General features: G+C 39.9%; 1 protein-coding gene across 3 annotated transcripts in view; it reads right to left on the bottom strand.

Moving 5' to 3' along the window:
• The window catches only part of klhl32 (kelch-like family member 32), a 98,840-nt gene that overhangs the window by 69,763 nt on the left and 12,640 nt on the right, over positions 1-16,437 (bottom strand). For all 3 annotated transcript variants that reach the window (XR_006084963.1, XM_007892935.2, XM_007892936.2), the window contains exons 3-4: positions 10,450-10,537; positions 9,732-9,912 (exon numbers count right to left, since the gene is read on the bottom strand). Coding sequence is in view for 2 of the 3 variants with exons in the window: in XM_007892935.2 (XP_007891126.1) it covers positions 9,732-9,912; positions 10,450-10,472 (204 nt within the window). In the remaining variant the exon portion in view is untranslated. The remainder of the gene's footprint in view (positions 1-9,731; positions 9,913-10,449; positions 10,538-16,437) is intronic.

Genomic DNA, 16,437 nt, shown 5'->3' on the forward strand with positions numbered 1-16,437 from the left:
GACCTTGGATTAAAATCTTATCTGATGGGTAGCACCTCCAACAATGCAGCACTTCTCAAGCACTGCATTGGATAGCTCACTCTGTCAGCTCAAATTCCCGACATGGGACTTGAACCCACAATCATCTGACTCAAAGGCAAGAGTGCTACCCACTGAGCCAGGCTGACATCTTATTCTGTTCGACCCACTTCACCCCTCCCAGATTTGCTGTAAATAGCCAAAAAAAAGTTTTCATTGCCTAGCTACTCACTATGCTACCATGTTGATTCCTATATTAGGGAAAGATGAATATCTGATACAATAAGCCTTAACCAGTCTCTAAAGTTCTGAGAAGGCAACCTATACTGTTGAAACTTTATTTGGTGATGCCTGAAGGAGCCTAAAAACAAACTTGTAGATTTTGACGTTAGGTGAACCTACTGTGCTAGCAGTCTGTTACTGGCTAAACCTCCCAACGCCCTTCACACACTACTGGTCCTTCTAAACCAAGCTTTGTTCAAATGGGTTCAAGACTGAGGTTTCTATCACAGGCTATGTTTCAAATGACACATCTTTGTTGGAGTACAACGTTGGAGCTTCTCCACGACTATTTCCGAAATTCTGTCCAGCACCTCGGGACGTACTCTGCCGCCCGCATTCTTACCCGCATCAAACTCCGCTCCCCGATAACGCCAGTCCTTGCCAGACTGCACTGGCTGCCTGTCCCTGAGAGGATCGACTTCAATATCCTCATCCTGGTCTTCAAATCCCTCCACTCCTCTGCACACCCCTACCTCTCTGACCTCCTCTCGACAGTGCCTGTTGCCTTCACTCCACAGGGTCTGGCCTCCTCCTTGTCCACAGAATCCTCCACTCCACCATCGGCGGCCGTGCCTTCAGCCACTATGCCTCGAGGCTCTGGAACTCCCTTCCTCACTCCCTTCGCCTCGCCCCCTTCTCTTCCTATTTTCAGGCCTCGGCTGAAGACTTTTCTTTTTGACCGCGCCTTTGGTCACCTTCCTCCCCCTCCCCCTGGCTCGGCCCCGGGATCCGTTACTGTGAAGCGCTTGTTGTTATTGTTGTCCTCCCAACATGAAAGGTGCTATACAAATGTCATTTAGTTGTTATTGTTGTTGTTTGTGGGACACTCACCCACAAAATATACAGTCAATTCACTTTACAGTATATTTTGTGAGGCGTCTCAAAGATCTGATAAGGCTCTATATCAAATGCAAGGATTATTTATTATTTTACATGTTAATGGTCTGATAATCTACCTGCCTAATATTATCCATTAGAAACATTACATTTACTTTTAAAATCAGAAATCATTGTCAAGGAATGGCAATATGTAAGCCATGGTTCATGATGGATCTCACAGGACCATATAATCACAATCAACAATCACAGAAAATAGCAAAAGCCTAGAATTATCAACTTCAAAACACCCGGAATGATTTTGAAGAGATTCGATAGTGGAAAGTGTTCGAGATGTTATATTATCTCAACTTCCAAAAGGATTTTGACAAAGGTTCAACACAAGAGACTCTTTTACAAACTGATGCCAGAATGTACTAAGCGTAAGAATGTGGAACTGGATTAGTAATTGGCTAAAACGACAGAAGGAGCTATGTAAGGTTACAATTGGGGAGGGGGCAGGGAAAGAGGGTTGGATTGCCTCAGGGACCGTTTCTTGACCCCCCCCCCCCCCCCCCCGCGGCTCCATGCCACACAAACAAATAGATTTGCAAACAGTATAAGATCATTGGTGTCCCGAGGGCAATAAATAGGGGGAGGAGAACATTTATTGAAGTAAAGGAGACATCTAAAGATAAATGTAAGGTACTGCCTATAGAAAGGGCTGTTGCAAATACAAAATCATATCATGAATCAACTCCATTTAGTGTTTTATTTTGTAATTAAAAACAAGGCTGGTTATTTTCTGTTCATTTAAGTTGATTAGGAAAATCTTAACCAACAAGCTCACACTGTGGGTTTTGTTACATTTCAGTTTATGGCAAAAATGTAAGAATCACTATGGCAACATCCAATTCATTTATAATATCACATTAAGTATGGTTAGTTCTGAAAAGGCAGATTCAGCTATTAAGCTACTGGAGGTTACCACTATTCGAGGTTCACATGCGTATATAGTTTGAGACACAACATGTCATGCGACTACCAGAATGGTGGAAGGCAAACTAGATGGACCTTGGTCTTCTTCCACCTAGCAAATTCTTATGTTCTTATGCTCTTAATGCAGGAGAAAATGTCTAATCATGTGCTTGCAAAAACTGAAAATACAAATTAAGTCGATAAGTTTTTTTTCCCAATGCAAGTCGATTTATAAAGAAAACAATTTAATTGAAAATGCAGTTCTAATGAAGTATATTGCCTAAGATATTATAAAGGGTAATATTTGCAGCTATTTTCCTTGGGGATCAGATCTTAACATCTCCTCCCTAGCCCCCCAGTATTTACACTGAAAGAAACTGCCTTTATTATGCAGTTTTTTGTGAAGAATCTATTTAAGTGGATCATATTCAAGCCAAAACTACACCTGAACATAAATGATGCAGCCAAGAGCACCTGGACTCTGCAAGTTCACGTTTTGCCTTTGACCATTTGACCACTGAGGTTTATAACATTTGGATCCTTGACGCACTTTACTTTTTAAAAAACATCAGAAAAATATGACGGAAACAATCATCTTGTGTTCACACTCAAAAAAATCAATCAAAAGAAAACCATATAATCAAGTCCCACAAACGCTTCCTTCTACTCACATTGATTGGTACTTCAATGTACAAAGCTATAATTCACTCTTTCATGCTACATAACTGTGCATTACGTAAAGACAGCTTTAATTAAAAAGCAAAATTGACAATGGATGAAAACCAAATGCTAAAAGCTATAAAATTATGTGTATTTAAAAAAAACATAAAATCTTGTGAATTTTGTGATCTGACTTTCTTTGCAAAAAACGTTGTCAATACCATTTGTTTTGATGACAACCTCATGATAAATAAAATAACTAACAACTTTAGGGAACTTCTACCATAAAGTTGCATCCAACAGATTATGCCGTATGCTACAAAGATTATTTGCATCATAAACCAAAGGGCAATATTTGCACCAATTTTCTACGTGCAGTCTGTTCCAGTCTGCATACACTGCTTATCTTCCATTAAAAGGATATCAACATAAGCTAGACCTGCCAGCTGTCATGTGTTTGATACTTCAGAAAGCCATAATTACAGACTACAGCTTTCATTTGGAGTCAAAGGTCCTGTTTTTTTTTAAACACTTTGAAATATTGCATGGCCATTTTTAACTTTGGATTGTGTCACAAATCATTCTATTAGCATACTTGCAAGCATCGCTTTCTGGTGGGTCACAGGAGGTCAGTGCACTTTACTGGTCAGTCTACATATACAATAAATTTACTGTTTCAACCTACTCGTAAATTTCTGTTTTCAGGGTGAAGAAGTCCAGGGGTAGAGAACAGAAGGCAGCAAAGGGTAAGGAAGCAAATCCGCCTCCAATTGAAGCTATCAGCTTCAGACACCCAAAATCTATTGACTAGACCAAAGGAAAGGTTTACAGTTTTCCATACTCTCCATGCATATAGGAGCTCATAGCAATTTTAGTAAAATTACTAATTCAGCACCAAACTCAAGTTCATGTCTTGTTGTAATCTTTCCTCAGTAAAATGCATTCAGTTCTATGAATCTTTCCTCATGCAAGATTTCCAATCCCCTGAATTATCCTCACCACTTTTCTGTGAACCATTTTCAAGGCATTGATTTATTAAAAGGATAGGGTTACAATATTCAATATATAGCCTGAACAATGAGGTATACACGTGCAAAGAAGTGCAGCTAACAGTGAAGAAGATTATAAGCAACTGAAGGAAGATATGATATAGACAGACAAGTAGATTGGGCAGAGAGATGGCAGCAAAATTGTAAGAACATAAGGAAGCTAATTTGGGTTGCCAGATTAAATAGGGGCATCGAATTTAAACCAAACAAGTAATGATTAACTGACAAACTGTTAGACCACAACAAGTATATTGTGTCCAGTTTTAGATAACCCAAGGAGAGGGTTCAGAGGATATTGACTAAGGTGAAACCAGAGGTGATACCGGGGGTGAGTAGTTTTAACATATAACCGTGAACTGCAGCCAATATATTAGCCACAAATCACATGTGGCAAAGTGGGATTCCAGGCAAGGCATAATTGCATTTTTGATCAGTGAATAAAAAATAAGTAACAGACATCAAAACTAGGAATGTGATCTCAATACTCATATATGTATAATGTATGCATGTGTACTGTGACCTTTTTGTGAGTTTGTTGATAAATGGCAAGACGAATGTGAGTGTTTTTTTTCAATATAATCGCTGTGTGTGCTTTACTTGCTTGCTCACTGATTTTTGAGTATCTGCTAAAATGGTGTGTGACATGGAGGAAAATGCCAGATTTCAGCACCATGGAAACACTACCAGTATTGTATAGAGAGGGAAGTTGTTGATCATGGTCATCTCGAACAATCGGAATAACCTTTGAGGCCAGCAGAATAAAGCAAGCCCGGCCAATAATGAGTAGCTCCAACAGGAAACGTCATGGCAAAAGAATGGGTCTGGTGCATCTCATGAAACAAAAATAGAGAAGACTGAATAGTTTCAAATTGAATAGTGATAGATACAACAACAACTTGCATTTATATAGCGCCCCTCACTCAGGGTAGCATCCCAGAGCGCTTGACAATGGGGATCATGACGGGGGCAAGGGTGGGTGGGGGGAAGAGGGGAAGGTGACCGTAAGTACAGTCAAAGAGGAATTTCTTCAGGTGTGACCTGAAGAGGAGGAAGGAAGGGGTAAGGTGGAGGGATAGAGGAAGAGTGTTCCTCTATCCCTGAGTTTTGGGGAGTTGTGGCTGAAAGCGCAGCCGCTGATAGTGGAATGTAGGGCACGAGAGACATGCAGAAGGCCGGAGCCAGTCGAACGGAGGCAGTGGGTTGGGGCCTAAGCAGATCGGAGAGGTAGGGAGGTGCCAGGGCATGAAGGGATTTGAAAACAATTGTGAGGATCTTGATATTGATCCATGCGGCGATAGGGAGCCAGTTGAGCTTGGCTAGAACTGGTGCAATAGGGGTACAGTTTAGTTCGGGTGGTGGAGTTTTGGAACAGCTGGATCCTGTGCATGGTGGAGCTGGGGAAACCGGCAGAAGGAGAAACCATTTGAAGAGACAAAGTGAAGGCGATTTATTAGGTAGGACTTGAACCAGGCTTGTGCTAAATGGGACTGAATGGATTGCTCTTTCAAAGAACCAGTGCAGACACAATAAACTGAACGGCCTTCTTCTGTTCATATCTACAGTTCTGTACAAGAACATAATTTGTTTTGAATAAGTCTAACATAATCAATACAGATATGGCGTGATCACTGACCTTGATAACTACTCACATTGTTTTGGTATTCATTGAATGATCAACAGTCAGTCCCAACGTTGCTTTATTTTTTGACAGTCTTTTTATTGTTTACACATTGTGACTTTCATGTTTGAACCTGGATTATACTCCAACATGTATTGTTTTACATTTGTTCTATATTTATCAGTTTAAACACTAGCACCACTGCTTGCCCATGACACGCCTGAGGCCACATTCAACGCGTAAACAGAGGGTCGGATATTTAATCTCTTTTCCAGTTTCTACAGAGGCCACTGCTTAAACATGGCAATTTCCCACAAGAAGTGTATCTTTAGCAGATTTTGCCAACCCCTTCACAACTGCAGATTGCGCAAGATTATTGGTTCTGGTCATCTCCATCTGCTTGCCTAGGCTTTGCTGAGTTCCTGAGTGACAATGGACCACAAGAATATGCTGGTCGCAGTTTCACTAGCAATTTTGCATTATAAAAATCAATTTGAGTTACTTTATATTCCCCTTTGTTATTTTATTTATTTCTGACTTTCAGTTTATAGTTCTGTTGCCCTTCATTTGTTTTATAGATATATAATAATCCTTGCATTTTGATATAGCGCTTTTCACGTCTTCTCGACGTCTCAAAGCGCTTCACAGAATAGACTGTAAAGTGAATTGACTGTATATTTGTGGGCGAAACGCAGCAGCCAATTGCACACAGCAGTGTCCCACAAACAGTCATGGATTGAAAATGACCAATTTATTATTGTTTTGTTTTGGAGGGATTATTATTAGGCGTGTGAAGTAAGGAAACTTGCCCAAGGTTTCTCCCTGTCTGGAATTGAACCCAGGTGTCTCGCTTGCAAGGTGAGTGCTCTAACCACTGAGCTATAGGATTCCACGTTTTAAAGACATGCCCTCTCAATAAATAGGGTGTTGGGGAGCGAAATAAATTGTGAAGGGTAATTGTAAATTGTTTTGGTGGAATTGTTTTTCAGCTACCCAAACAAACATTTGAACCAATCTCGATGCCTATTAGAGTAATTTCATCTTGGTACTGAGATTTCACAGGCCTCAAGTCACCTGCAAAACTCAGCAGGTGTCAGCCTGGCTCAGTTGGTGGCATTCTTCAAGTCAGATGGTTGTGGGTTCAAGTCCACCTCGGGACTTTGAGTTCACAGTTTAAACTGGCACTCTGATGCAGTGCTGGAAGAGTCCCACATTGTTGAAGATGCCACCCTTCAGAATAGATGAGGTTCTGTCTGCCTTTTCAAGTGGATCTTAAAGATCCCATTGCATTATTCAAAGAGAGGAGGGGATTTCTCCCTGTCCCCTGGCCACCAATCCCCCAACAAAATTGGTCATTCACTCCATGGCTGTTTGTGGGACATTGCTGTGTGCAAATTCAGGGATAATTAAAACTCGGGTTGAAATTAAATTGAACTATAATATTAAAATTATAATATTTTCTTCATTTTAAGCATTAAGCAGTCATCTCTTATCCTAAGCCAACCATCAAAAATTATATTAACATTTGTCAGTTCATCATGTGTGTTCTCACAAATACAGTTTCCATATCTTTGGTATGCACATTGCAGCACATGGTGCAAGTTAAATGAAAGCGCATCCCTTCAGTGAATGAAAATAGACTTTCTGCAGAAATAGGTCAATGTCTGCATCAGCTGCCTCAGACATCAAATGACTAACTAAAATTGCTCTGATAGAAATCAACAAGGACCAGTGACTGACTATACACCATACACTGGAGTAGTCTTTGAACAAGTTGCTCCCAATATATGTAAATGGAATTGAACCTTAGCAAGAAAACCAAAAAAAAACATATACGAATCTAAGAATCTAGTTACTATATTTACTTGATTACAAAGCATTTTGATCCCCCAATTTTTTTTAAAAAAAACTCTGCAATCCAGAATCAAATTGGCCTTGTACTTAACAGTTTCCTTGACTTAATGTCCACATCAGAGAAGCTGTCATGAAGCAACTTGAATTGAGATATAGCACCTTATCACATCTTTGAGACGTTTCAAAGTGCTTTGCAGTATATACTGGAAATTGACTGTATATTTTGTGGGCGAAACGTGACAGCCAATTGTGCACAGCAGTGTCCCACAAATAGTTCTGGATTGAGTGACCAAATTATTATTTATTTATTGGAAGGGATTACTACCCCCGGAAAAGCGATCAGCTAATCGACTAACAACCGGGTTCCTACTTATTGCTAGATGAACAGAGATGTGTGGAGTAATGAAATGTGCCCAACGTTTTGCCCTGCTGGGAATAGAACTCAGGCCTCTTCCGTGCAAGGTGAGTGCTCTAACCACTGAGCTACAGGACTCCACAGTTAAATACAGAGAAAGAGTCAAAGAAATAAAAATCAGTGCGAGACACAAGGCTGAACAGGATAAGAAACGGTTAAAGAAAGAATGTCAGACACACAAAATAAGAATGTCATTTTTCTACGTGACTGTAAAATATATAGAGTATCAGGAAATTTCAATCGATATCAATTAGTGGGAATTCAAAAAAGTGAAATTTGTCATTTAAATAAAATCCACCTAAGAAGTGTATAATGTTAAAACAAAGGGATAATCTGCTCAGCATTCTGTTTCCTCTACCAGCTGGTGGATAAGCACCTTGACATTACTTTATATTGTGCAGCACAAAGCCTCAATAGCTCACCAAATAAGAACATAGAATACTGTGGGAAAAATATAGCCCAATTATCCAACTTTCTATTCACCTATCTCAGCATCCGATAACTTTGAAACTTCTTCAATATGCAGGAACTAAACTAAAACTCTACATAGTCCTTTATAGCCCAACTACGTTGCTAATTTGTTCTAGCACTTCTCATTCCCATGTTTTATGAAATTAAGGCACTTCATAATTCAATAGATCTATCAAGCTCTCTTGCATTCAGTCTCATCTTTTCGTGAAACAAAAGTACTGTGGGGTCAATATTTCCTCATAAAGCTGTGCCCTCAATTTTGGAATATAAGTATCTTTCTGTTTCATTCTTTCTAAAAAAACTGAATCTTTATTTTGAAATAAAGATCAAAATTGTATCCAGTACTCCAGAGACCCTAAATTCTACCCAGTCTTCATCCATGGATTTTTTTTAAAAAAAAACAGAATTTAAAAAAGTCTTGATTAGGAAGCTAGGTCTTAAGAACTGTGAAAAAATCCTGCTTCCAGATTAAGATGAAATTTGAGAATTTTCCAAAATTATGTTCAAAATTTAAGACAGAATAAACCTGTTGGAATTTCAGGCCTCTGAATGTAGACTGATCACTGCTGGATAACAGTCAAAGAGTAATGTATCAACCATCACATTATTTAAATGTTCACACTTTCAGAATTAGTTGGGTGTTCATTTAGGTTTATTAGATTCCAAGCAGTGAAACAGATCCCCTTGCCAAGACTTACATTAGTCTCAATTTTAAACATCAGAAAATAAAATTTTTTGAAAATCTCACCATATAAATCTACCTAGGAGCATCGTGTAAACTGAAATCCATCACCACTGGTCAACCTACTGTGGGTCAAACATTAAACAACTAAGTTCAAAGGTAATTTTCTGTTTGTGATTGAAGTAACTCTTCAAAAATATAATAATTGTGTGTCCTGAGTTGTAACTTAACCATCTTTATCAAACTGATTTTAAAAAAAGTACTTTATAAGTATTGTCAGCTTGGCTCAATTGGTAACACTTTCAACTCTAAGCAGAAGGTTGTAGGTTCAAGAACCATGTCAGTAGCTTTGAGTTTACCATCTAATCTGACAATCCAGTCCAGCATTAGAGAGGCACTTAATTGTGCAGGCCTTCGGACAAGCGCTTCAGTCATCCCATCTGCCTGTTCAGGTGGATTTGATGGATTCCATGACCCTATTTAATTTAAATTAGCCATCCACCTCCTGACTGTATGTGGGGCATTGTTGTGTCTAAATTGGCTACTGTTTTCACCTACAAATACACACTTATGAAGAACTTGAGACATTTCAACACAATATGCACTAAATCAAATGTGAGGAATATTATTAATAATCCAAATATTATAATGTTTTTTGTAAAGCTTTCTTCATTAACAGGCTATGCAAGACAAGACATTGTCTGATCTTTATTGCTTTGATAATTACTGTTACTCTGCTCATCTGTAACCAGGTCGAAGCCACCCACGCGAACCATATGGTGCACAAGTCAGTCACCTTTATCTCCGGGTCACCTTTTCATAGATTTTTCCAGGTATCAAAAGAAAAAGGCAGAAGGAAAATTAAAAGAAAACGTACTTCGCACTTACTCGAAAATAATCACTGCACGCTGCTAGGACTGCCTTGTGCGCATGAAATCTTTGTTCCTCCGCAACCAGAATGACATCACAAAGTATCCCATCGTTGCGCTGCTGGTTCAGGGCTGCGAGAATGGCATCCTTGTGGGACTTTGACTGACAGAGTCTATGACCCGTCAGCATTTCTTGAATGCTGCAAACAAACAAACATAAAGGTAAACCTCAACAAAAATAAACAGGCTCCTGCAAAGAGGTAAAACTGTAGGGAGGAATCGTCTTTTAAATCACCCAACCCGTGTCAAGGAACTTAAAATAAGAAGCTTTTGACCAGAAAGCAAGGATTGCCTCCCCAACATACAATTATAAAATGATTAAACCGCTGCTTGGTTTGTGTGGATCACATGCTGGATAAGAAACAAAGCCTTGAGAATCTTTTCATTGCATGGCCCGCACAATTTAATCACATAAACAGAGGTGCAGAGAGCACACACAGCAGCTATTGGAATTATTTTGAAGAAACCAGAAATATCAATATGCAAATTTAAAAAATAAACTGATAAGAAAAAAATACATTCCGATTCTCCTACATCTTCTGCACCAGCTGCGAGTTCAAAGTTGCAATCTTACAATTCGACAGAAGCTTTGAATGCTTCATCGCTGACTGATCCAAATTAAATGCAAGCTGGCTCAAAAGGACATCACATGCATACAAGGGTCAAATGTACAGTACCTGAGGCACATTTCAGATGGCATACTCTTATCCACCCAGCGGGTAACAATACAAAAGGCCTCGGCAGGAAGTGCAAAAACAACGTTAGCTGAAAGTGCAAGAGAGATAAAGCAACATGTAAGTACGAATACATTCAGTTTCAATTAATTGTATGATCAGTTTCCATACAGAATCCAGGCTCATTCTTACCACTGAATCAAGAGTTCTACAGAAAGCAAATGAAAGGGTAGTTCACAAATAAAGGTTATGCCGCTAACACATGATTCTCCCATTTTTCAAAGCAGACAGTGTTCTTTTGATAGATAATTTTGCCAAACAGTTGTGTTCAGAATTATATAAGCTATTTTCCAGTTGACATTAAAATACTTAAAATATTCTCTCCTGCACAAAGCTCCATGAGCCCACCTTCGCCATCCTTACAAGGCTTCAATGCTTCCTGATTGCCACAACAGACCAATCCTTAGCAGTAAATACTTCCAAGACCATACCTCTGCAATCTCCTGCAGTGCAAGTACCTCGCCAACTCTTTCCACTCTGCCAACTCCGGCCTGTTTTGTGCCCCGCACCTGCTCCACCCAACTATTGGGATACCATTGCGTCCCCAAAATACCTCACATTTTAAAAGTTCTAAGTGTTAGCTAAGCTTCGTAAAGAAAGGGACATTCTACTTTGTTTTGGTGGTGGGGCGGGGGGGGGGAGAGCTAAGAAAAACAATGGGAGAAAATCATAGCTTGTGAACCTCCCAGCTCAAAAGCTGTATGGGTAAAAGTCTGGGAACAGATACGGTACAATACAAGTTACATTTCCAAAGTCACTCGAGTTCAAGTTCGGAGGACATCCAGATACCTGGAGACTCAAACTCTCAGTCGCATGCACTGCAACAAGAACAAGAAATTAATTTAACTCAGCACTGATTCCAGAGGCAACATTGAGGTTGATCACTTTCCCCAATGTGTTCACAGGAGATAAAACTGATTGCTTCTCAGCTTTTTGGCTAAGATAAAGTGAAGTACAGTATCTGTTCTTATCAGTTATTTCTTGGGTTGTGCAGTTCTTGGCAGTGAGCTCCTCCTTTCAGGTCTTGGATGGGTATAAGCTGCCGCAGCTCTGACCCTTCCCATGATTTATTCCCATGACGTCCTCAGTGCTCATCCTTTGATGCAATGGGTTTATTTATGGAGGATAGATATAGCTGGGCGCAGGAATGCCACCCCTTTTGGCTACGATCGAGATTGCAGAGGCCTTGATTGTGAGGGGTTTGATCCGCCTTCACAAGGAGAAGTGGAGAAATTGGAATACAAACCTACTTTGAGCCTATAGTCACTAGACTCAGACTGGGATAGTCCGGTTCAGAGAGGATCTGGCTACTTGACTTGCTCAAGTGATCATGAGCAAACATTATGTAATCTGACCCATTTTCTGTTGCACAAGATTGGACTATGAAATAATCTGGTCTTGAGTACTTACAAGTCTCTGAAATCTTGATTCATGACTCTTTCTGTGCCCATACCTCTTGAGTGACTTTGGAAGGTCTGTAAGAACTATTGAGGGAAGTTTGCTATAGGTAGAGTCCTGATAGGACCACTCTGCCTATTAGAGTCTTGGCTTGAGAGTTAACAGGATCTTAGTGGGAAAAATCAGTGAGAGGGCTAATCAGATGAACTATATCCATAAGAACTAAAAGCCACAGTTGTTCAATAAGCTAGGACAATTTCACACTTTTGTATAAATAAATTTGTTGTTGAGAGTTGAACTAAGAACTAATAACTTAGCTCTTAGATATCTATAGTACAAGTCACTGCCAACTAGAATCAATACAAATCTGTTTAATAGCAATCAGATGAATGGTTGTGTTTTCTTGCCTCTGGCGTTTGTATTAAAATGAACTCAACTTCAAGACAGCAGGAAATTAATAAGGAACAAAACAACACGGCCCACATTACATTCCACAACTGAACTACTGTGAATCTTTCCACTCAGCTCCTGTTAACTCTTAAATTAAAGCTCGAACAGGAAGATTGATCCTATAAGCAATATCCAATCAGTATTTGTGATGGGGAAATAGCTGGTTAATCTCGAACAATAGCCTAAAGTACACTCTGGGATCCTCATGCCGTGACTCTTGTCAATTTGTGCCTAAACTTTCCGGGATTAGGTAAACGGAGTGAGTTTGTCCAGGGCAAAATTGCACAGAAAAGCAAATTTCCAAACATATGTGAAAAATTCAGTAGTTTGGTTTGGATGCTCTTGTAAGATGCATGCTACAATCTTATAGTACTTAAATATTTTCAGTAAATGTTATCGATAGCGAACAGACAATACAACAGTCTGGGCTACTGTATCATTTACGTGGTAAGGGAATGGTATTTTGTACAATGATTGCTACTTGTAGTATGTTTAACTTTACAAAAGCAACAGACTGGTTATTTATACTAGCACCATGGCTCGCTGCTGAATAAAGCTGCACGGGGACTTACATGGTGCTGTGAAATGCTTTATCCCTGCTTAAGGGATTTTCAGAGACGATGGCAAGTCATTTTTGAAGAGAGGAGAAAGGCAGCCTACATTCAAAGGGAGTATTACAAAGTAATAGTGAATAGTCCTTGCAAGAACTATTCACTGTTACATTTTTTTTAAAAAGTGATGTAAATAACACAGGATCGTTCTTCCTAATTTTAAACACATCAGTTCACTCATGGGAAAAGGGGAAAACACTATTAATCCCTAACAAATCACACTACTTTAATATTCTGACCTACAATTTTAATTTAAAAATAACAGTGCAAAATGAAGACAGGTCAAAGGAATAGAACAAAATCAATGAATACTTCAAACCTTTAGGTACTGAGTGAAGAATGTATAGGTTCATGCTCATTTCTGTATGAAGATGATAAATCGTTACCAACCAACCTTAACAAAAGGAAGCCACAAGCGTGATACAATTTTCACAACACTCACTGTAATCAGGCGTGCAATGTGTCAACTTGGAAGTGTTAACATTAATGCAATTATCAAGTCACCTTCAGTATTCTATGATAAAGACCTCCTTGAAATCTCATAGGCAACAACTCAAAACACATTTGTCTTACAAATAAGGTGTCACATTTTCTGGATAGTTTCCATGGTGCAGTTTCTTCATTCAGTTTTAAGGGCGATTGATCAACATAGGCTGGTCTACAATTTTCTAATACAACTGTTCCACTCTGAAGTGATGATCAACAATAAACTTGTTAAATAATACTGCTGAATTTTTGAAAATGTTCACATACCGCGCACAATTCAAGGTTATTTTGTTTCAACAAAAACATATTTGTTAAAAATGCAAAAAAGAGAAATGTAAAAAAATCTTTCACTATTCCGAAATTACTAAATTATGAAAGGGTAATTTTAAGGTTTGGGTGACAGGAGTGGATTAACACTAACACAGCTTTTTGCCTCTGGGATCTGGCTTTAACTCAGCTAAAGAATGTAGGTCAAAAGGCTCTCCTCCACCAGTAGGAAGCTCTTGCATAAACTAGTTTGGACAGTCAATTCAGCATTCAGTGGAAGTGGGCACACAATGGAGCCATAAATTGGTAATCTCACACAGAGAAAACAAGAAGCGCGAGTGTAGGGAAAATATACAAATAGAGTAAATAATTTGCTTTGCATCTTCCCATGCTATATGTGTTAGCCTGGCTCAGTTGGTAGCATTCTCATCTCTGGGTCAGAAGGTTGTGGGTTCAAGTCCCACTTTCACGACTTTGAGCTAATATTCTAGGACGACATATCAATGCAGCTCTGAGGGAAAATGTTGCATTGTTGGACTGCTCTTGGATTGTCCTTCTTGCATTTCTAGCAATTTTCTGATTTTATTTCTACTATCCTTGGGTCCTTCTTGAATAACTTCTAACTTTAGCTGGATCTGCATTTTTCCCCCTCTATCTTTGTTTTTTTTAAAAAAACATACAATAAGTGTACTGAATTATCACGTATTCCATCACCCATTTCATTATATAAAGGATGTTATTCCAGCTGAGATATTCAAATTCTAATGAAGGGCCCACCTGAAATCTGAATCTAACTTATTCAGTGCAGATTGCCATAAATATCTAGCAATCTGTTGTTTTACTTCATCAAATGGAATAGGCCATCTCTATTAACCATTCACCAACATCATGCTGTCTCTGTCACTCTGAGTTTAATGGTGAGTCACAAGCCATTTTTATTTTTCTGAATAAATTGTACATACCATTTCATCCAAACAAAGTAGGCAGTGGTAGTAATTCATTCTCAGTGCTTGCTAAAACCTCGAGCTTTGACCTCATTAGGTAGAATAATAGGGCCACTTCACTAAATTGCTGCCAACCAATTGTTATTGTATTACCTGGCAGTAGATCTTTGAATTTATCCCAAATGACTGTACACTATTACAGGTTATCCAAGAACAGTTTGCAATCTTTCCCTCTCACCAATTTCCTCCATGCTCCAAGGAGTCTGACCTAAAGCAACAACAGCACAACTTGCACGTATATAGCGCCCTGCACGCTGGGTGGCGTATCAGAACGCTTAACAGTGGTAGAGCCCAAGGCCGAGCCAGGGAGAGGGGGAAGGTGACCATAGACGCGGTCGAAAAGGAAGGTCTGCAGGCGCAACCTGAAGATGTGGAAGGCAGAGGTGAGGTGAAGGAGTTGAGGGAAGGAGTTCCAAAGTTTCGGGGCTTGTGGCTGAAGGCACGGTCGCCGATGGTGGAGAGGATTCGGGGGACTCGGAGGGGCCGGACCCAGTAGAGAGAAGGCAGTGGGTACTGCTGTGGGGAGAGAAGAGGTTAAAGAGGTACGGGGGTGCCAAGGAATGGAGGGATTTAAACAATAGTGTGTCGATCCGCTTGGTGACAAGCAGCCAGCGGAGTTTGGCAATGACTGGAGTAATCGGGGTACGAAGTTTGGTGCGGATGAGAATATGGGCGATGCAGTTTTGAATGAGCTGGATTTTGTGAATAGTGGAGGAGGGGAGATCAGCGAGGAGGGCATTAGAGTAGTCCAGCCAAGAGGTGACAAAGGCATGGACAAGGGTTTCGGCAGCTTTTGGGGTGAGGTATTGTTGGAGACGGGCAATGTGGTGGAGGTGAAAGAAAGCGGTGCTGGTCAGGGACCGGATGTGGGGGAGGAAGGATAACTGAAGAAGACCAGGATGGCAATCATATTTAGCATGCAGGAACATAATTAGCCAACTTCTGGGTCATAGGATCTTCATCTACATCACTTACCATAGAATTATACAGCACAGAAGGAGGCCATTCAGGCCATCATGTCTGTGCCGGCTCTTTGAAAAGAACTTCCTCTATGCTGTCCCAACATGAAAGGCACTATACAAATGTAATCTTGTTGTTGTTGTTGCATGCATAGTGCACAAGAAGTGATGTCAGTGATGGCCCAATGACCTGGAAGTCTGCCATTTTAGTGTGTGAACCAGTCAGAATAAAGGAACCAAGCAAGCTGGCGGAGTACCTGTTCAGTTAATGGAGTCCACTCACTAATCAGGTTATAAACAAATCTGTTATAATGCTATAACAGAGAATGATCGAATGGGGCTGCACAGTATTAACCAATCCAAGTAGGCAGGTGCAGTCATGATCAAGCCCAATCCTGTCCTAACACAATATTCACACATGGAGCTCAGATCGGGGTCACCAGAATACAGTCAATAAGGGAAACTGTCTAATTTTCCCCACCTCAAGCCTCAAAAGAGTTAATCCACAATTTAAATTCTCATTAGCATTTCCAATATTGTCTAAACTCCAGAGAGAACCCTACAGATCCTGAAGTTGTTGTCAAATGGTCAACTTATAAATCCAAGAAAGCACAAAACCCAGGATATTTGAAAGATCCCACACTACACTTTGTAGAACTAGAAATTCTATAGGAGCTAAAGTGGATGGGGTTGAAGTGGGCATGGGAGCAAGAGAGGAGGGTGTGGAGTTTGTGTGCGAGCAAGATGGTAGGGGCA

Source organism: Callorhinchus milii, unplaced genomic scaffold (genome assembly GCF_018977255.1).
Source record: "Callorhinchus milii isolate IMCB2004 unplaced genomic scaffold, IMCB_Cmil_1.0 Scaffold3, whole genome shotgun sequence".
Taxonomy (NCBI): domain Eukaryota; kingdom Metazoa; phylum Chordata; class Chondrichthyes; order Chimaeriformes; family Callorhinchidae; genus Callorhinchus; species Callorhinchus milii.